Genomic DNA, 22,583 nt, shown 5'->3' on the forward strand with positions numbered 1-22,583 from the left:
GTTAGTTAAGTTAGTCGGAGTTGGGTTTTGTTGCTTTAACCAAAGCAGCCTGTTTGATACAAATTTAAAATGCCAAGGAGTTGCGGCTGATGGGCATTTGGTTCACTGGGAAGGACTTGCCGGGAGTTGGCGGCAACATATCCGAAACACCTACTGTGTGCCAGGCCTTGGGCCGATTTGGTAGAGAGGTACTGGAGAGGATCAGAGGGAATAATGGCTAAGTCTGGGTCCCATAGCTCTAAAGTGGTTTGGTCTACAACCAAGGGACCCAAGTCCCATAAGGAAGAATTGGTCACCCACAGATTCAGGGCAAAGGTGAGCATTTGTCGGCTTTTTTTTCAAACAGCCCAGCAACCATCTGTCCTTGCTCACGTGAACTCCATCTACCCAAAGACATCGTGTGTGTGTGTGTGTGTGTGTGTGTGTGTGTGTGTGCACGCACGCATGTCTGGAGGGATGTGGGAGGGAGGGAGGTCCAGATTTTCCCTTGTGGCCTTTCCCTTTGGGCAATTCCGTTAGCATAGCCAGATGTTGATTATAAGTAGGTTCAGAAGATAAAGACATGCTGGCCTCTAGATTTTGTTGTGATCTTCTAGCTTCTTTCTTAGTAACAGGATTCATTAACTACTGACCACAGCATGACATTGGACAAAATACCATCTAGATAAGTAAAGAAGTAGAAGATATCACTTCTGCTTTCTGGGAGTCAGGAGTAAAACATTCCCAGATGCTAACTCTAAGAATAGCTTTTTAAAATGCATGCAAATTACTGTAGTAAAACTGAGTATTGAAATGTGAAGCAAGACATAAAGTTTTACTATAGGACATAAATACCTGAATAATGGAGAGATACAGCATGCTTGTTTTTTTATCTTTTGGCTGTGCTGCGTGGCATGTGGGATCTTGGTTCTCCAACCAGGGATCAAACCCTACATTGGAAGCGTGGAGTCTTAACCACTGGACCACCAGGGAAGCCCGTCACACCATGTTTTTGAATGGGACAAGTCGAAACTGTAAAGATGTCAATTCTTCCCAAAGTAGTATATGTTTGGTGTGTTTCCAATTTAAAAATCCCAAATTTTTCATAGAACAAGCTAATCCTATTGTTCATCTGGAAACTAAAATGCCAAAAGTCTGCCAAGAAAATTTTGAAAAGGTAGAGTGAAGTAGGCGTGCACTATCAACTTTCAAAGTATTCCATAAAGCTATATTAATTAAAGTGGTACCATATTGGCACAAGAATAGACAAAGAAATCGATGAACCAGAATAGAAAATGCAGAAACAAATCTAAATATTTAATTGAGAACCTGGTATATATTTAAAATGACCATTGAAATCAGTAGGGAAAGGATGGTCCATTTATGGTGTAAGGACTATTAGCTAACTAATTGAATTAGATTAAAAATGAATTAGATCTTTACTTCACATCATTTTCAAAAATAAGTGGACTTCAGGGTAATACATTTTTTAAAACTATAGGAATAATAGAAGGAAATATTGGTGAATATATTTACAATTGGGTGTTGGAATAGCCCCTTTTAAAGCAAAATGCAAAACACAAAGGTTTTAACAGAAAAAATTAACAAATTTAACCACAAAATATAAAAAGCTATATAAGATGAAAAATAAAATTAAAATATACAAGAGGCTGGAGAAAACCTTTGCAAAATATAATATATAATGACTTAGTATAGGAGTGATAAAAATTAAAAAGGAAAAAGAAAACTATAATAGAAAAATGGACAAAGGATATGAACAGACAATTCACAGAAAAGAAGTACAAATTGATAATAAACACATGAATCAAGGAAATGCAAATTCAAGTAAGAAACTTTTTTTCTGCCACAGATTGGATCAACCTTAAGAAACAAAAATTGAAATAGAATACCCATTTTTTGCCTATCAAAGTAGCCAAAACACCAATTATTGATGAGGGTGAGGAAGACAGGTACCTTCATACACAATTAGTAGGAATGTAAATTGGTCCCTCTCTTTTGGGAGGCAGTTCGGTGGTACTATAAAATTTAAAATGCACACAGTTCTTGGTTTTATTTCTCATTCTCTAGCCCCCCTCCATATTTCCCTCATCATTAGGTAGTCAAGGCCTGGCTTCTTTATAGCATAACACCAGACTTCCAAGGAGGTATTATACAAGCAGAAGCTGCCAGGCTTCTGAAGGGCCAGGCCCAGATCTGCACAGCAGGCCTCCCACCATGTCCTACCAGACCAGACAAGTCGCAGGCCAGCCTAGATTCACGGGGGTGGGGTGGGGTGGGGGAGGAATCTAGCTCCTGATGGGAAGAATGGCTTGTGGGGGCAGAAATAGGTGGAATTATTTGGCGGCTATATTTTCAGACAAACTACCCCATAGGTAGTTAGAGTGAAACATATTCCTCCATGTACCATTTCAGCAACATCTCTTAAATGTTTCCAGGGACTTCCCTGGTGGTGGCAGTGGTTAAGAATCCACCTGCCGGGCTTCCCTGGTGGCGCAGTGGTTGAAAGAACGCCTGCCGATGCAGGGGACGCGGGTTCGTGCCCCGGTCCGGGAAGATCCCACATGCCGCGGAGCGGCTGGGCCCGTGAGCCATGGCCGCTGAGCCTGCGCATCCGGAGCCTGTGCTCCGCAATGGGAGAAACACTGTTTTATCAGTAGGCGGTACTGTCATAACGTTATAGAAAGTGAAACTTCCGCTGTGCACAACTGACCTTACCCTGAACTGAGAAAGTCCCAGGCAGTCGCCGTCCACACACCATGCACGCACACACGCACACACACAGGAACAGCTTGAGAATTTCATCCCAGCCCAGTCTGAGAATGGTGCTGAGTAGCCTGGAAGGAGTACAACAGCCAAACACCAATCATGCCACAGCCAAGTTCACATCATCCTGACGCATACGATTTTTTAAGCATATCTTTGTCTTTTCAGATTTACTAAGTGGGTCTGTATTCTGTTCATCCTCAAGTCCTCCCTATGTGCTTTGTGTGTTTCGAGTGCCCTGAGGATAGACACAAAGGAGAATGAGCCCAGGCCCTGCAGGTGGCAGGGAGGAGTGTGTTTGAAAAAGGTGTATTTTAATCAAGCCTCGTGGGTGCTAGGGTGTGCAGGTTGCTTTGCCAGGGGGCACAGAGGCAGGGAGCTCCCCCAAAAACCTGATTGGAAGTGACTCTCCAGTGGACGGTGGTTCAGGTTTTTTGGAACTTAAGCAAAAGAGGTAAGCAGGCACCAAGGTGGCACCTCCTAAGCCGAGCTACTAGGACTCAAGCAATGGAGGGCCGTGGCCAGGTTTGTGTGTTAGTTATCCCTCCACTGGTGGAGGGATGCCAGAGTTGATGGGAACAAGACTAGAGGCTGAGAGGCCACTTGGGGGGCAATTGCCAAGATTCAGAGGCGGTGACAGAACCTTGAATCTGGAGCATGGCATCAGGATTGATCACCTGTGTCATAATTATGCAGGAAATCTGACTAGCCAAAAGGAAATTTTATGCTTTTGTCATCTTTTCTATGATTATATTATATTCTAAATGAGATCAGAGGGTAAGTAGATGAAATTTAACCCATTCTTCTGACATTTTTAACCTCAGCACATTTCTGTTTTTAATTTATATTGTAAACAAAATTTTCTCCGAACTTTTCCTCCAGGAACAATCGGAAGTTTGGTTTCTTGGACCACTCCCCTCCCCCTATGCACAGTTTATTGTCCAACTTAGTAGTCCGAAATGCTTTATAAATTCGGTTATCTAAATCTTGTATAGTATTCAGCTGTCCAATTGACATTATTTTATAAGCTTGCTTTTTGTTACTGTCATAATCCACGTATCTCTTAAAAATGCCTTTGCCTGCTTTCTAAAGACTGTGGGCTCTGCGCTGAGATTTGTGCCTGTGGTTGATACTGGCAAGTGTTTTCCTGTCCTTAGGTCTTAAAAATACTCTTCCTTCTCCTCCCTGACCCCAGAGAGGAAGCTTATCTGGGAACTGGCTTGCTTAAGGTGATGACTTCCCTTCTCTTAAATTTGTGTGATTTAATGAATTGCCAAAAACAGAGAGTAAATCTGGTTTAATTTAAGAAGAGGGACTGGGATTATCTGGTCTGATAGAAATGATAGGCATGAATTGGCAAGCAGGTTAAGCTAAATTCTTAATAAAATGTTCACCACTGTGATACACTACAGAGGTGAAGGATTGATGTCATTACCATTTTATATTATATGTCTCTAGTTTAATATAGGACACAAATCCTGTTCATGCATCAGGCTTGGGCTCAAAGCTGAAGAAGAGAAACAAATAGTTTCAGTAAATGGGATCATCTTGCCCTGTGGTTGTGAACTATAATCATTTCTTAATTGTAACTTGGAACACCTTGTTTTCCCAGTGACTAACTAGTTTGTGATTTTTGCACTTCCTACCAAGGACCAGAGTCACTGTGTTTTCACGAAGGACGGTTGTTAGGGTGGTATCATGCCTTGCTTATGCTAACAAAACTTTATCCTTCATTAATCCAACAAATATTTATATTGCTCTGCCCTTCTAGCACATTCTCCAGAGAATACAATGTGCCCCCCAACACACACACACACACACACACACACACACACACACATGCACAAGGCACTCAACAGACTCTTAGGAGGCTTTGCAGCCCTTCCCAGTTTAACAAGGCAGCAGGTTTGGTTCATGGGGTAACGCCTGCAGCTGTGGCCTGCCTTATTGGGGGAAGGCAAAGAAGTGAGCATTTAGTGTTCATAGGTGCCGTGCTAGCTATTTTATATACATTAGCTCATTTGATAATGAGGCTAACCCTGTCAAGTAGCATGTGTTCAAAATGTATTAGTTGCTTTCTTTCCATTTTACATTATGGGAATAACCCGTGTTGAATTAATTAACACCTTAAATTTGAAATCCTGTCTATATAAGCATGTCCTGGTTGATTTCTAAAGCTAATCTGATGCATAAATGGGGAAAGGAGATAAATCATGGCATGGATATAAGGTTTAAAAAATGTCATGTTTGTGCTTAGTATACAGAATTTTTCAGGAAAAAAAAAAGAGGTTGAAAAGCTCTTGCTCCAAACTTTTTTAGAGCATTATTCAAGGAGTGTGGGAAAATTGACCTCTTCTCTCCTTCTTTCTTAGATATATTCCACCTTTGATCTGGGGGAAAAGTGGACACATCCAAACAGCCTTGTATGGGAAGATGGGAAGGGTGAGGTCACCACACCCGTATGGGCACCGGAAGTTCATCACCATGTCTGACGGAGCCACTTCGACCTTTGACCTCTTCGAGCCCTTGGCTGAGCACTGTGTGGGAGGTAAGCTAGTTTAAGTCATATGATTGGTCCATCACTCAGGGAAGGGGAACTAGTCCTTGAGGGAGCCTCAGTATAAATGCTCGAGCCATTGATACTTACTATCGCATCCAGGGTCCTGTAGGAAGTCTGCTGATGTGCATCACTTAGGAGCAACCGGCAAGGACTGACTCCAGCGTGTGCTTGCCGGGCACCCTGTAGGGTTCTTCAGAAAGCATTGTTGAATACAGTTTTTTAGTCCTCTTGTGAAATAGAAAAGCTTGGTATAAGAACTTGGAGCCCAGGACCAGGCGTCTGGTTTGATGACAGCAACAGAAGCTGGACTATTCTAAGTGCTTTATGTATGCTATTATCTCATTTAATCCTCACAACAACCCCGAGAAGTCAGTGCCTTATTATCCCTACTTTACTGATGAGGAAACTGAAGCTTAGAGATGCATTGTAGCTGGTCTTGTTTGTTGGACAACAGCAGATAACAAAGGCTCTCAAATACCCTCTGCTTAGGTTTCCAGAGGTTTGGGACACCTACATCTCAGAAACAACCACGGTTTCTACTGGTGATAAAACTCTCATTGCTCTGTGCAGACTGCACAATAAACATTCATAAAAAGCTTCACAATGAGGACTTCTGAGGAAGTGGAGTTAGATGGCTGCATCCTTTGAATGCTGTTCCTACTGGAAGAGGACATGTCTTTTGAGTTCTGTAGTATTCAAAGGCACCTAGTTTTTTACAGGAGCTCAGTCAATATTTAGGGGTAAATTCCAGTAAATGTAATATAGCTCTCAGTTATTTAAAGCACTTAGAACCTCTGAGTAGCTAGTGAAAACTAAGCTTATGTTCCCTCTGTCTGGAATGCTTATCCCAGACCTTCACACGACTGCCTCTTTGTCATTTAGCTCTCAGCCCCGATGTCACCTCAGAGGGATGGTCCGTGACTCCTCTAACTAGTGTTTCCTTCCCAGGAAATCCATCACACCTTCCTGCTCTAGTACTTCATGGTACCTGCCACTCTCTGAGCTTATTTGCGTAGTTGTTTATCATCTGTCTGCTAGAATGTAGGAATCCCCAGAGTTGAATAAACAGTCACAGAAGGAATGAATAAATGAATAGATCAGGAGTTCACATTGTGTTTCTAAGCCTTGTAGCTGATCTTTCAAATATTTATTTCTCTACCATTTTAAAAAAGTTAAATATTTTTTCCCTTGCTTCTAATGCTCTGACTTCTTCTACTATTAAAGCACAAAATTTAAGCAATTTAATTTAACCTGCTCTTCTAGGACTGAGGTGGAAAGTTGAAAAGGACGAAACTGATTCTTTTTTGTGATTGTCTGTGTCTTTCTATCACCCCTGTGCCCAGAAAGGATTGATGAAGGTGGTTCTGGAAGGCAGAAATGCTTCCAAGAAATTCTCTAAGAAAAGCAGCCGTTTTTCCTTTTTAATGATTTCCTCCTGACAACAAAAGGAATAAATACTCACTCATAGAAAATGTAGATAATGTAGAAACATTTTAAAAAAAGAAAAGAATCATCTGTAATCCCACACCCAGCATACCACTGTTAACGTTTTGTTCCATTTACCTTCAGTTCTATGCAAAGTTTTTCTAAAATTTAAATTACTACACATTATATTATAAATTATAATATAAATATTTCCCCATATCGTTAAAAGTCTAAAAGTCTTCAATAACAAAAGTCTAACAACTGCTTAATAGTCTCCAATGTGGTAATACCATAATTTAATCGTTCTGTTTTGGAGCATTTAGCTTGCTTATAATTTTTTGCTCTCAAATAATCCTCTCATAAAATTTAAGGCAAGATTCCGAGAATTGGAATTACAAGGTCGAGGTTTATAAAAAATTTTAAGGTTCTTTATGCATATTGCATAAGAATTTTAAAATTGTTTTTATCTTAACTTTTGGAAGGAAAATTTATGATTAGACTTAATAACCCAAACACCACTTTTCTTTTAAAGAAAAATACATATTCATATTTTAAAGTAAGTAGTTCATGCTCATGATAGAATATTTAAAAGGTACTAAAGGATATACAGTAAAAATGTAAGTCTGTCTCCCACCCTAACAGTGGTACCCACTGTTAGGATTCTTGTGTATGATTCCATACCTAGTGGATGCGTTTATAAACATAGATAACATAGATGTCTTTTCCCCCCAACAAATAGTAGCATATCATAACCCTTTTCTGTACCTTGCTTTTTCCACTTAATACATATTAGAGAGCTTGCCATATCAGTGTATGTAAAGATGTCTCATTATTTTTAAGGGCTACATAATATTTCATCATTTGGATATGCAAACATTTATTTAAGCAGACCCCTATTTCTGGACATTTATGTTATATTCAGTCTTTTGCTATTACAATCTATACTGCAGATATATTGTTTTGGGTATGTACAGTGTGTCTGTAAGATAAATACCTGAAAGTTAAATTGTTGGATCAAAGAGGTCTATGCAAACACTGGTTTTTATTTTTCCATTCATTCATTCATTCCTTCATACAGAATTTCATATAGAAATTAAGAGTAATGCTTGGAAACTTGTATAAGAATTTGACAGAGTAATTTTATATCCATTGAATCTAATAATTTAAAAATTGAGATTTGAATTTTTTCATTTCATTTTTCTAGTAATTAATTTTGATTGTATTTTATTTTTCAAAAGCATCTGTCCATAATGGATTGGAACTTTAAAAAACTGACCCTTCACCACAAATAATTTGAGAAGCACTGATATAGAGAGTTCCAGCTAGAAGGGAAAGGTATTCTTTCCCAAAGAAATGAATGACAAGATGTACATTAAATTCTCTCCTACTGTTGGCTAAGCCAATGAAATGTAGTTGTGACCATTTATCATGTCACTATTTATTGGCTATCTCGGAATCTCCTCCTCCACCATATAGATGATGTTACCATGGTCATCTGCCCTGGAATTGCCAATCACAGCGAGAAGCAGTACATCCGCACCTTCGTTGACTACGCCCAGAAAAATGGCTATCGGTGTGCCGTGCTGAACCACCTGGGCGCCTTGCCCAACATTGAACTGACCTCACCACGCATGTTCACCTACGGTAAGCTTGGGGCACAGCCAAGTGGAGAACCCCTTATTTCTGTTCCCACTCCAAGTGTGCTGCTACTTCTGCTTCTGCCTTACTTTTCTAAGTTTAGAATTTGTGCCCATCTGCAAGAGCTGGTGGGGCACACAATTGTAACTGGGCATTTGAGAAGCCATGCCTCACATCAGCCTCTCAGCTGGGCACTGGAACAACCCCTATCTCAGCCCATCTCAGAGGCAGAGGCTAAAGCTCACAGGGGATGGTCTTGCACAGCGCCCCCTGCTGGTAAGTTAATGCCCTTCACCACTATGCCCTCCTGATGCTCATTCCTCAGGACTCTTGTGACTGGCAGGCCAGCGTTGTGATGAGGCATGTGGATGTTAGTGCGAAGGGAGTCTGGCACATTAATAACTCAGTGGGTTTCAGGCTGCTTGAGGACGGGAATTGGATCTCATATTTAGACAAATGCTTCTTGTGTTTCATCGAAGTCCTTTGTTAGGTAAGGCTCTGTGTTCTGGACCGCTCGTTCTTAAATCTTATTTAACTCTCCCTTCAGATTAACTGAACACACATAAATAATAAATACTTAAAATATGTGTCTGTATATGTACCAACATTTGTGGTGTTTATAACCACATCACTTATGAGGTGTTTTCATGGGAAACAAGTGAAAATTACATCTATAATCTCACCATAACTAATTTTCTCTTTCTTCATCCTCCCATTCTTTTATCTATGTGCACATAGTTTTTATTTCGATGCAGTCATAGTGTGTATATCTATGGAAACTTAATTTAAATAACTTTATATTCACTAACATAAAGATGCATAGTCATTATATTTAATCTTTTTAAAGAGCCACATTGCTGGGATTACCCTGTTATAGTTTATTTAACCATTCCTCTTTGTAGCCATTTAGGTTATTTAAAGTTTTTCAGCATTTTAAATAATGATGCCATAAATATTTTTGCATAGAAATTTTTTCTTCTCTTTAATGTCTTCTTGGGAGTACATTTCCAGGAGTAGAATTTCAGAGTCAGCATTTTTTATGCTCGTCTGGACATATTGTCAGACTGTCCTTTAGTAATATTGCTCTGGTTTTTTCCACACTTGGTGGCATGTGAGGATGGGTGAGGAAGCGTGAGCGGGGGCACCTGCTCTGTGCCAGGCTGGGGGCTCCCCTTCCCACTTCTCCTTGTGCACTCCCACCTAAAGACACCCATTTTACAGCCTTCCTTCTGTTCAACAGTTTGGTCAGTAGCTTGAAGATACAGGTGAAGGTCCAGATTTACACATAACGCAGGCACCTGGGGAGTAGTGAGTAAGTGAGAGACAGGTTTGGATCAAAAGGCAGAAACAGGCAGTATCTAACAAAAACGAAAACAATGGAGAACAATTATAAGGTCCTGTACTTGGATATACAAATTCAGGTGCACAAGTAGAGGATGGGGAAATGTGGCTTGGCCGCAGGGCCTGGGACGGGAGTGCTACCTAACAGCACGAAGTGCCAACAAGACAAGAAATGCCAGCGAGAACACTTAACTGTGCCCAGCACAGTACCGCTGTTTCCCGTGGATGTGATCTCTTCCATCTCCACAGCAGCCCTTGAGGTGGTGAGTGAAATTGTGATGGAGGGACTGAAGCACAGAGTTTAGGTAATTCGGGCAGGGAGAGAGCCCGTAAGTGGAAGAGCCAAGATAAGAGCCTGAATCTTGCCGCCCCGGCCTTCAGAAACCTAGGAGAGGAGCTAGGCCTGTGCAGTCCAGGCCCCCGCCCCTCAGAGTGCTGAGCTGTAGAGACAGGAGACTAGACTGGGGGGCACTCGCACACAAGTCAAGGAGTCTGGTGGATAAAGGAGCAGAGACGAGTCGGCTCAGTGTGGGACGTGGTCACAGAGAGGCTACCCCAGCCCTGCCACTGGTCAGCTGTGTTACCTTGAATTTGCTTAACCTCAGTTCCAGGTTCTTCAGCTGCAAAGTGGGGGTTACAGTTTTACAATTAAATATGGGTTACTCACAGACCTACTAGAGCATGGACTTGAGGATATGGGGAGGGGGAAGGGTAAGCTGTGACGATGTGAGAGAGTGGCAGGGACATATACACACTACCAAATGTAAATTAGATAGCTAGTGGGAAGCTACAGCATAGCACAGGGAGTTCACCTCTGTACTTAGTGACCACCTAGAGGGGTGGGATAGGGAGGGTGGGAGGGAGGGTGACAAAAGAGGGAAGAGTTATGGGAACATATGTATATGTATAACTGATTCACTTTGTTGTAAAAGAGAAACTAACACACTATTGTAAAACAGTTATACTCAAATAAAGATGTTAAAAAAAAAAAAATATGGGTTACTAAGGACTTAGCAGGCAATTGAGTGCCTAACGTGTAGTATCCACTTACGAAATGTTCGATTTATTCAAATACTTGAAGATCCGTTAATGCTAGTGAGAGATTAGCAGTGCTCTGTGTGGCCCAGATAAATAAGACGTGTTCTGCAGGGGAAGATGGGAATATCAATAATAATTACAATACAGTATGATGAGTGCACCAGTTGAGAGCATCTGGTGGGCGCGCAGCAGCAGGGTGGAGAATCCAGCCTGTCTCCGTAGGCAAGGAGTCACGCGTGGAAGGCAGGGTCCTCCCAGAAAAAGCATTTGAACCAGGTCCTCAAGGTGAGGAGGGGTTGGAGCTCAAAAATAGAGAGATGGGGGCTGTGGGGTAAACAGCCCTACAGCTGCCTTTTAAGAGAGTGGCACATCTGGGCTGGCGAGCAGAATTTGAGAAAGGAAAATCCATGGGGTGAAGTGAGTCCATCTAGGGTGAGCTCAGCACCCACATCTTTCATAGTAATTTAACTTTCCTGTTTTGTTGTTGTCACCGTTTGTTTCATCAGAATTTTAGAAATAAATTCCTATAGTTTATTATATTTTAGTAGTTTTCCAGAAAGACAGGTACCTAAAGGTATGGATGATTTTTCTAGCTGTGCTATTTGGTTCTTTTGTTTATCAGTACATCTTTTAACTGTTGAGTTGCATTGTTTAACCATCGGTTAGTAAGGTCAAACAAATGTGACCACTTAAGGCCTTGAAATCCAAACAAAAACGTCTCTGGTAGCTTAAAGAAGGCGTTAGTGCTTCCTTAAGTGCTATTGATATGACTTTAGTTTAAAAGAATGGGTTTTTAAAGAATGAAATTTTGCCCTTTGCGACAACACAGGTGGACTTGGAGGGCATTATGCTAAGTGAAATAAGTCAGACAGAGAAAGACAAGTAGTGTATGATATCACTTATATGTGGCATCTAAAAAACACAACAAACTAGTAAATATAACAAAAAAGAAGCAGATTCACAGACATAGAGAACAAACTAGTGGTTACCAGTGGGTAGAGGGAATGGGGGAGGGGCAATATAGGGGATTAAGAGGTAGAAACCTCTTACTTTATATCTTAGGTATAAAATAAGCTATAAAGGGGAATTCCCTGGTGGTCCAGGAGCCCAAGGACGAGGGTTCAATCCCTGGTTGGGGAACTAAGATCCCACAGGCTATGAAGCACAACCAAAAAAAAAAAAAAAGCTACAAGGATATATTGTATAACATGGAGGATTTTCAAATATTTTATAAATATAAGTGGAGTATAACCTTTAAAAATTGTGAATCACTATATCGTACATTTGTAATTTATATAATATTATACATCAACTATACTGCAATTTTAAAAAATAAAAATAAAAAATGGGTTTTTAATAAATGTTTCCCTGGACTGGTGAATAAGGAGCAATCCTTCAACAAAGGTGGCCTCATACATTAGAGCAAAGCCTATGTTTGTTACTTTTCACTGGTAAAGTGAGGCAGCTTAACTGTTAACAAGCTAGAACTGAAAAATCTTCATCACACTTAGTCCTGTATTGACTAAGTTGCCTTTTTATGGACTTTCTATACTTCAGTATAAATATATTTGTCGACTTTTATTTCTATACCTATTATCATTCATTTTTAATTACTGTTGCTTTGTGATATGGCCTAATATCTGATAGGATTCACCCTGACCCATTGCTTCTTCAGCGTATGCTGTTGTCTCTCTGCGTGTTTATTTTTTCAGTTGAACTTTAGAATTATTTTGTCAAGTTCTGTGTTGAGTTTCTGTACCAGTCAAGATGGACTTGATTATGCTGTGGAAACAACCCCCCAAATCTCACTGGTTTAAAAACAAAGATTTATGTCTTCCTCACATGACAGATCCATCCTGGCTTGGCCGGGGGTGCCCTATGTCCCATCACCATCCTCAGTTAAGCACCCAGGCTCATGGAGCAGCCCCCATCTGGAGCATTACCCGTAGAAGTCACAATTTATTGGCCAAAGCACATTACATGGTCAAGTCTAACTTCAGTCGGGTGGGGGAGATGTGTTGTTCGCAGAGAGGGAAAGTAGATTTTGGTGAACTCTAGCACACTGTATCACAATTTCTGAATAGAAATTTTACTGTATAAATTAACTTGGAAAAGTTCGTTGTTACGTTGTTATAGTGTTTTCTCATCCAGGAATATGGAACTTCCCTTCAAGTCTTCCTTTATTTCTCCCATAAAGAACTTCTAGTTCAGTGGTTATCAACATTAGAATTCCCCTGGGGAACTTCTGAAAGATACCAAGGCCAGGGGCCAGCCCCCAGGAGTATAAGGTTCCCCCCCACGACTGGGCTGAGAGCCATAGATGTAGGTCTTACACGTTCTTTGTTTCCTCTTCAGTTTTTTTCTTTTACCTTTTTATTACAGAAATGTTCAAAGTATAGAAAAGTAGAGAGAATAGTAAAATGAACTCAGAATAAACCCCTCTGTACCCATCACTCAACCTCAACAAGTACTCAGCTTCTGGCCAATCTTATTTCATCCATAAACCACACCTTTCCTGCATCCCCCTTCCAAGATCGTTTTGGAGCAAGTCCCAGACAGCCTATCATCTCATCTGTGACTGTTTCAGTGTGTGATGCTAAGGTACATGGACTCTCTGTAAACTGTTTTAGTTTGCTAGGGCTACCAAAGCAACATACCATAGCCTGGGTGGCTTAAATTAATGTATTTTCTCACAGTTCTGGAGTCTAGAAGTCTAAGTTCAAACTGTTGGCAGGTTTGCAAAGGTTTCTCTCCTTGGTTTATAGATGGCTGTCTCTCTGTGTGTCCATGTCTGTGTCTCTGTGTCCTAATCTCCTTTTCTTTTTTTTTAATTGTCAAATATCCATACCATTTGTTTTGTTTTGTTTTTGACATTTATTTATTTATTTATTTTTGGCTGCGTTGGGTCTTTGTTGCTGCACGTGGGCTTTTGTCTAGTTGCAGGGAGCGAGGGATGCTCTTCATTGTGGTGCACAGGCTTCTCATTACAGTGGCTTCTCTTGTTGCGGAGCATAGGCTCTAGGCGCGTGGGCTTCAATAACTGTGGCTCGCAGGCTCTAAAGCGCAGGCTCAGTAGTTGTGGCACACAGGCTTATTTGCTCCGCAGCATGTGAGATCTTCCCGGACCAGGGCTCGAACTTGTGTCCCCTGCATTGTCAGGCAGATTCTTAACCACTGTGCCACCAGGGAAGTCCCTCCTTCCCTTCACTTTTAATAGACCCAATCAAGTCAGCCTCTTCCATGTGGGGTAACTGGATGTGACATGAAGGGGGTCCTGATCCCTGGGACATGGCACAGCCCATCCAGAACATACATGGGCACCAGGCACTGGCCTGAGGGGCCTGCTGACCTCAGGTCTGCCCAAGTTCTGTGTGGAGGGCCCTTCTTTTGTCTCACCAGGTTTCACCTTGTCACGCAGGACTCAACCAAGATGGCACCTTCTTGGAGAACCCTTCCAAGACTCCCCTTGCCCCCAGTCATTCTCTGTCTAATCCCCCGCTTCACATTCTTCAAGGCACGTATGGTTTGGTGAAATGTTGTATTTGTTTACATGTTTATTTCCTGTCTCCCCATCCCCAATTCCCCTCCACAAGTGCCCGGGGTCTTTGTGCTCCTGTTCTAGCCCCCCAGGGCCTCGAACCCTGCTTGGCCCGTAGAAAATGCTCACTAGGTCGGTGTTGCCTGAATGAGGACTGAGGGGAAGGGTGCGAAATGACAGGTTGTGGCTGGAAGGTGATGTTGTGCAGACTAGCATGTCTCAAACAGGTGTGCCTTATTGGTTGTATGACCTGTCCTTATGCAAACCGTGTCACTCTGGAGCAGATGGCAGGCCTTCCAGTCACTATGATACTCTTCTGGCCTTTGGAAACTGTGATATTGACCAGAGCAAACTAAAGAGGGCATCAGCATGAAGCCCTCATTCTTCTTTTCCTGTCTCCCCCCGCCCCAGACCTCTCTGAGAAAATTGCAAAAGACCTTTTCCCACTGATCAAACTAACTCTGTTCTAAACCACGTAAGCACTAATCCCTTGTTATTGGGCATCTTTGCTGATGTGATTAGCAATTTTTGAAAATAGATCTCTTGAAGAGAAGAATTTCCTAAGTGGATAACCTTACATTCTTGTGACTTAGAATCACATGAATCCTTTGTGCTGCCTTTGAAACATAAATTCATTAAGGAAAATCCTGCATGACAGCAGTTACCATTTATCTCACACTAACAGTGCCAGGCATGTGCTGAGCATGCATGGGTATTACTTCCCTTGATCCTCCTGATGCCTCGGAGGTAGGCGTTAGTTTCCCCACTTCCCAGGCTCAGGGAGGTTAAGTACCTTGCATGGGGTCACACAACCAGTAAGTGGTAGGACCAGCATTCAAACTACGTAATTCTTAACCTCAACTCAGTACCACCTCTGTCGTAGTGTTCATTTCCTATTTATGATATTGCTTATTAGAATAAAGGGGAGCAGGGAGATAGTTGAGCATTAAAAAGATTTGTCCCCACTATGGTGGTAGTAGCCATTACTGTTTTTATTAGTAGCTGTCGCTTACATAGCACTTGTTGTGTGCCAGGCACTGTTCTAAGTACTTTATAGGATGTATTAAATCAGTCATCCCCCTTTTACAGATGAAGAAACTGAGGCCCGGCAAGGTTGAGTAACTTGCACGTACTGTATAGCACAGGAAACTCTACTCAGTACTCTGTAATGACCTAGATGGAAAGAGAATCTAAACAAGAGTGGATATATGTGTATGTATAAGTGATTCACTTTGCTGTGTACACCTTGAAACTAACACAACATTGTAAATCAACTATACTCCAATAAAAATTTTTTTTAAAAAAAGGTTGAATAACTGGCTCCAGATCACAAAGCTGATGAGTGGGTGATCCAGGTTTCCATCCCAGGCAGTCTAGTCCTGGAGTCCATGCTTTTGAACAACAGGCTACATAGCCTTTCCATGTAAGGGACTGCATCCTGCTGATAGTTCTAAGGAGTAAGGAAGTAGTTCCCAGTTGGATACATTTTAGGTTTAAGGCAAAAGAGCAGACAGGAGCTTCTCAGAGCCACAGAAACAGGCCTGTTGGGTTTGGGCTCTGGATTTTGTTTATCTCACATCCTACCAGACATTCATGAGGCCAGACCCTGTGATGACAATACAGGTAGGAATCCAAGTCCCTGCTTTTCTGAAGCTCCCATTCTAGTGAAGAACAGCTCACCATCGAGGGAAGGGGGGGAAATTGTCCCAATCAGTCTGCACTTACTGGCTGGGCTTGTCCAAAAAGAATATTTACCAACAGCAACCTTTTTAAGGACAGGGGCCAGACTTTAATATTAAATTTTTATATTATGTTCTTGTTAATCTCCTGCATCTAGCATATCACTTAGAGAGAGTTGCTCAGGAAATGCCTGCATAAGGAAAAGGCAGTGTTTTAGAGTCCAACAGATGGGAATTTGAATTCCGCAGTTGGGGAAGTTAGCATTAATATAAAAGTACACAGCATGAGGCCCAGCAAATACCAGTAAATGCCAATGATTACTGTCTTTATTAGTCTTCCACTCTTACTTTGTGTTTTCTGTGAGCCCACTTAGAGGAGAAAAGGCGAAAGTTTACTTGAACAGTTAAATGGCCTAGCCTCTATGTCGGCTTCAACCAGTTGACTGCCTGTGAACTGTCATAAGGGCCAATTTGAGAAGCAGTGCTTGTCGAGCATAAATTTCTGTTTTGAGCTTGGTCTGAGTTACGACTCTTTTTACAGGGATGGCAAGGCCCCGGTGGTTATTTTGAAGGGTGCAGTGCTTGCTTTCCAGCTTCATAACCTTCAGTACTGGCTCCTTGCCAAATCTGGTGGGCCCAGGCTGAGGGTAGGGGGGGTGGTCACACACCTCCAGCTCAATGTTACTGGCTTCTATATTCAAAATCAGTACTGGCAAGTTGTTTTTATTGTAGTACATGTTTATTAGCTATATTTTAACTTTCTAAAAATTATTTTCATTCTTTAAAAAAATTCCTCACCACTTGCCTCAGAATAGTTCATAGATTTTTTTTTTAACCAGCAGATATTAAAGGTTTCCCTTTTGATGAATTACATGACATTATCTGATCTGACCAAAGACAAAATGTGAAACTGTTAGGATGATTAGTAGAACCCACAAGGGTAGAATTTATCAGTCTTTTAAATTTCTTATTTAAATACGATACTTTGCTGGAACAGACCGGGGGTCCATAACCCTATCTTCTGGATGAGATCAATGAATAACACTTGAAAATGAAGGAAAGCATAGAAGTCTTGAAAATTTTTTTGAAGTGTGTTTATCATACAGAGCCTAGTCTTTAATTGGAACACTGCGGTAGTGAACAATTGACTTAATTGATTTTCTAACCTAGGCAGTGTTAGGAATATGAGTAATGTTGTCAGTGATGCTACAGGGGACCAGTAAATTCAGAAAATATTCTGCTCCATCTTTGTCTTTGGCTAAATGCCTTACCCCAGCAGTCCAGTATTCATATTCAGAGCAAAGTAGAGCAGGGTCAAGTCCACCAGCCAAGGAAACGAACTAAAAACCAGAATGATCCCAGTTGTGGTTATTCTGACCTCCATTTCTAAGACTGACCTTGAAGTCTTATGACCAGAAAGTTAAGAGCCAAGTGACAAAGGGTCTATGAGTTTGATCTTGATTAGAGGAAAAATTTAAGATTTTTTAAAAGTCTTTTCTATATCAGATGAAAGGAATAAAAATAATAACCTTGCATTGGCCCCCATAAGGTGACTGAGTCCCTTAGAATCATGAACCTCCTAAGAACTTATGACTGAACACCAACCTAGGACATTTTGACATTGAAAATGGTCTCAAACGATTTAAATTGCCTTTTCCTGTGAGTTTAAACAGTGAAGTGGGCTCTTCCCTTATTTCTAAACGTTTGGCTTTCTTACATTAGACATCAAGCTGAGAAGAGGTACATGAAATCACAGCATCATCTTCTATTGCTTGGAGGAGGAGCTCATTAAAGTCCAATTGGGTTTAATACTGGATTTTTTTTTTTACTGTCTTTTGGAACCTCAATGTAAGGTTAGAAAATTTTGCCTTGCTTAGGGGACAGCATTTCCATCTTAGAAGGGAGGGAAGCCCTGTACCTGGGGTCACCATATAATTTAGCAACCCAACTGGGTCACCTTTGAGAGTGAAAAAGGATCTTACTAATAACTGCATCAGAATAACAGACAAACTCCAGGACTCTCTCAGGCAAACTAAGGTGTATGGTCACCCTGCTATACAGCATGCTGTAGAGATCACCCATGATCCAAGGCATTTTGCCACAAAGAGTGGCAGACAGTGATTCTTAAGAAACTTCTACTTTGTTAGAAGTAGAAGTAACTGCTCAATCTAGCTGAAGGTATTTGATTAGATCATGAACATAAATGTTTCTGTAAGCTTTTCATGTCTACCATTTTAATTGATGCAGACTCCATTTTGTGGTTTTTTTGAATTTTATTTATTTTTTATACAGCAGGTTCTTATTAGCTATGTATTTTATACATATTAGTGTAGATATGTCAATCCCAATCTCCCAATTCATCACACCACCACTCCCCCCAACCGCCACTTTCCCCCCTTAGTGTCCATACGTTTGTTCTCTACATCTGTGAAGCAGACTACATTTTGAATCGTATTCATGATTCCAGATGACAACCAGGAACTGTGTTGCCTCTGCAACAGTCGAGTATGATAATGGCAGAAGTACACTGTGGGAAGGGGGGAGGGAGGGGAGGTGGGTGAAGAGAGAGGGAGAATGGGGAAGTGAAGGCAGTGAATTTGCAGAAGCTCAAGCATCTTAGTAAAACATCTGACAAGACCATCTGCTGAGAGTCATCGAGCTTTGAGAGGGTGCCCAGAGTTTAGGGGAAATGTTGGGGAGTAATATTGGGAGCAGGACTGTGGAGGAGTATTGACAGATCTGTGCTTTTAGGATGAGATCTGAATATTTAACCTTCAGACAGAAGAGGGCAGTTTTCAGCATCCTGTACCCCGGGAAACAAAGCCAAAAGCACTCGTTTGTGAAAATGTTTGTTTCAGAGATAAAGACAAGGCAAATTAATATGGTGGGCAAAGAGGGCTCTCACTTTATTTCTACAGCTGTTTTCTTCCCGAGTGAGTCAGCTTTGCAGCAGCTTGCCCACAGCTCTAAGAAATGACTCACACACCTTCACTGTGAAAATGCTAGGGGCTGCTAGGCCCCCAACAGTCTGCCAGCGAGCCATGTTGTTAGCTGACCACTCTCTTGCATTAAATTTAGTGGGAAGGACATTTAGGTTCTTCTTTCCCGTCCCCTGCTCAATCACGCTGGCTGAGACTGTGTGCTTTCATGCTGCACGATGCAAACTTCCTTCTTACCCAGCTCCATCAGTGGCACGCCCACCATGTGCCTGGAGTGGAGGATACAGAGATGACTCAAAGTCTCCATCCACAAGGAAGACCACGTCTCTGGGTCCTTGTATTTGAGCAGACTGAGTCATGATAGTGCCATTTTGGGGGAAATGGCTTTTGAAATAGATGGAAGGTACAAGAAAAAGGTCTCTCCTGTCCTCAGCAGTTTGTTTTTCCAACATAGGCCTGTGGTACTCATCTCTCTCAGGCCAGGTTAGTGCCTCCTATTTCATCGTCTTAAAAAGCTGCAGCAAGATTATATAAGGGCCTACTGTATAGCACAGGGGGGAGGAAAAGGTACAATCTGTTTGCAGGACATATATTAAGTTAACCTTAAAAATGCATTCCAATATACATTAGGTACAGACAAATACTGTTTGATTCCACTTATACAAGGGACCTAGAATAGTCAAATTCATGGAGTCTGAAAGTACATTGGTAGATGCCAGGGGCTGGGGTCGCTGGCGGGGTTGGTGAGGGGGAATGGGGAGTTACTATTTAATGGGGACAGAGTTTCAGTTTAGGAAGGTGCAAAATTCAGGAGATGGATGATGGTGAGAGTTGCACAACAATGTGAATGTACTTAGTGCCACTGAACTGTACACTTAAATATGATTAAAATTTTTTTAAAGTGGGCTATAGAAACATTAAAAAAAAGATTATATACCTAAATCTTGTTATTGGTGCTAATCCTTTAAGGATTAAATACATAGAACCTCATTAAAATCCTCCTAGTATTAAAAAAACAGGTAGCTGCAGCTCTTAATAAAAGAGCCCAGGGAGGGGTTCCCAGACACTGAGGGTGTTTGGTAACTGACATCAGGTGGAGATCCCGGGCGGACCCTGCATCTACCAGCAGGCTGATCCTGGAGCTGGGCAGACACCATGTCCTTGCCTTTCCCTTGCCTGGGAGAGATGGCAGCTCTTCACAAAACACCCAACAGCTTGTCTAGGATTATGTAGACCTGGCCTTTTATCCAGATCAGAAGTGCTTGAATTTAATTAAACTGAGGCTCCCATAGTGCCTACACGATTAGCTGTAATTGCTCCTCTGTAGTGTAGCAAATCCGAGTTACAAAATCCAAGTTTTATAACTGCCCCAGTGACATCTGAACATCTCCTCTAGGTCTAAAATAATTAGTCTCAGACCTGGATAAAGATAGGTAGGTCCAAAAGGCATCAGATGGTGAAAAAGTAAGACTTTTCACAATTGAAAAATAAATCCTGGCCGTGCAATTACTTATGTAGATTTGGGATACAAGACAAAGGACTTGGGCTATGGGGTCAGACATGGGTCCAAAGCCCGGGGCTCCCACTCACTGACAGGGCCTAGCACAGGGCCTGGAACGTAGTGCCTCCTGCCCATTAGTTTAGATGATAGTGACTGAGTGCCCTCTGAGTGCCTGGCCCCACAGATACAGTGGTGAACAACACCAGGAATATCTTTGCTTGATGGCGTTTATAGTATAATAGGCTCATTCAATGGTAGAACAAAACTTAAAGATACAAATAATTAGCCAAGGGATGAAAAAATAAGGCAGAATCCCAAGGAAATGGTGGTAGAAACAATTGACAATAAGTCCCTTAGTACCATTTCTTATACGGGCAAATAATGTCCCCATCACAAGCTGCACACATCACTGCCCCAGCATGAGGGATGTGTTGGGTGTATTTAGCATAGTTGAAACTGGTCTAAGGAGATTTAAACATCTTTTTAAGAAATTATTCTTCATTTTCACTAGAATTTTTAACTGCCTGGATTTTTATTGAAAAAGTAATGTATATACACAGGAAAAACATTCAGACGGTGCAAAAATCTATCGCAATGAGTCAAACTATGTCTTCTTCCCATCCTAGCCCCTGGTTCTCCTCTTCAAAAAAATAATAATAATAACAATAACTGCCATAGTTTTTCAGCAAATATTCAATCAGATATGTGTACACATATAATCCCTTTAAAAACACAAATACACACAGTACACGCTCTCGTTTTGGTCCCTCAGTAAGCTGGCTCAGGGTCATTCCACATCAGCAGACCGGACTCTACGTCGTTCTTTTTCACAGAAATTTAACTAGTCCTCTTACTGGTGGAAATTTAGGTTATTTCCAATCCTTTGCTGCTACAAACAGCGCTGCAGGAAACATTCTTGCACATATGATCTTCGCACACATCTGCAGTATAAAGTCCCCCAAAGTGCAATTGCCGGACCAAAGGTTTGTCCTTCTAAAAGCATTAATAAATGTTACCACATTGTCTTCTGAAGGCTATTCCAGTGCCCACTCCCACATCAGTGGATGGACCAGCAGGCCTGGTACCCACACCCTCCCAAGTGCTGGGCATTGGCAAAGTTGATCTTTTCTAATTCGGGCAGTGGAAAAGGATTGCGAATTGTCGTTTTAATTTGCATTTATTTCACTGTGAGTGACATGAAGCATCTCTCTGACCCGCCCTTTTACAAGACAAAAGAAACAGAAAATTGAAGGTTTTACCCACCTCTCCTATCAACTCAGACAGGGGTTCTCAGAGTGTGGTCCTTGGACCAACATTGCCTGGGAACTTGCTAGAAATGAAAATTCTCATCCCACCCAGACCTCCTGAATCAAAGATTCTGGAGGTGGGACCTAGTAATCTGTGTCTTAATGAGCCCGCTGTTTAGATCCCACCCCTAGAGTTTCTGATTCATTAGGTGGCGTGAGGCATAAGAACTTGCATTTTGAACAATTCCCAGGCAATAATGCCTGGGAATTGTGTGGGCCAGGGACCACACTTTGAGAACCGCTGGGCTGGCGCATTTTTCTCGCAGTAATATTTAACCTCAATGCAGCTTTTCTGATCCACTCTACAAGAATGATTACCAGAAAGCAGTTGTGCGTATTTAGGGCTTTAAAGATTGTTTTTGTTAGGAGTTTGATGGACCCGGTAGAGGTGCCCGGTTGGGTTGAGCAGGGGTTCACCCACTACAGAAACCTGGCTTTGAGGAAATATTTGGAAAGCAGCTACCAGGGCAACAGCCCTGCTTCAGAAGCTTCCAAAAGGCAGAGCAGTGCCTCCATGTGGGCAGGTTACTTACTGCAAGTGGAAAGGGAAGTCTGAAAAGGCTGGCCCAGAGACCAAGTGGGAGTATGCCTTAAAGAATGCTTTCTCCTATTGGTCTGAGCCAAAGGGATCCTTGTTCCCTAGAACAGTGGTTCTCAGCCCTGGTTGCATTTTAGAGTCACCTGGAGATCTCATAAAAGGACACCCATGCCCGGGTCCTACCCTCAGATAGTCTGATTTAATTAGTTTGGGGAGGGCCCAGGCATTAGTATTTGTTGTTTTACAAGATCCTCAGGTAATTCTAATGTGCAGTCAGATCACAGAACACTGCTTTGGAGAAAAATCTAGAAATCTA

General features: G+C 41.7%; 1 protein-coding gene across 2 annotated transcripts in view; it reads left to right on the forward strand.

The window, feature by feature from the left end:
* The window catches only part of ABHD2 (abhydrolase domain containing 2, acylglycerol lipase), a 101,247-nt gene that overhangs the window by 54,300 nt on the left and 24,364 nt on the right, over nucleotides 1–22,583 (forward strand). For both annotated transcript variants that reach the window (XM_059056346.2, XM_067029875.1), the window contains 2 exons: nucleotides 5,136–5,311; nucleotides 8,225–8,392. In XM_059056346.2, coding sequence (XP_058912329.1) covers nucleotides 5,136–5,311; nucleotides 8,225–8,392 — 344 coding nt within the window. The remainder of the gene's footprint in view (nucleotides 1–5,135; nucleotides 5,312–8,224; nucleotides 8,393–22,583) is intronic.

Source organism: Kogia breviceps, chromosome 3, assembly GCF_026419965.1.
Source record: "Kogia breviceps isolate mKogBre1 chromosome 3, mKogBre1 haplotype 1, whole genome shotgun sequence".
NCBI lineage: Eukaryota > Metazoa > Chordata > Mammalia > Artiodactyla > Physeteridae > Kogia > Kogia breviceps.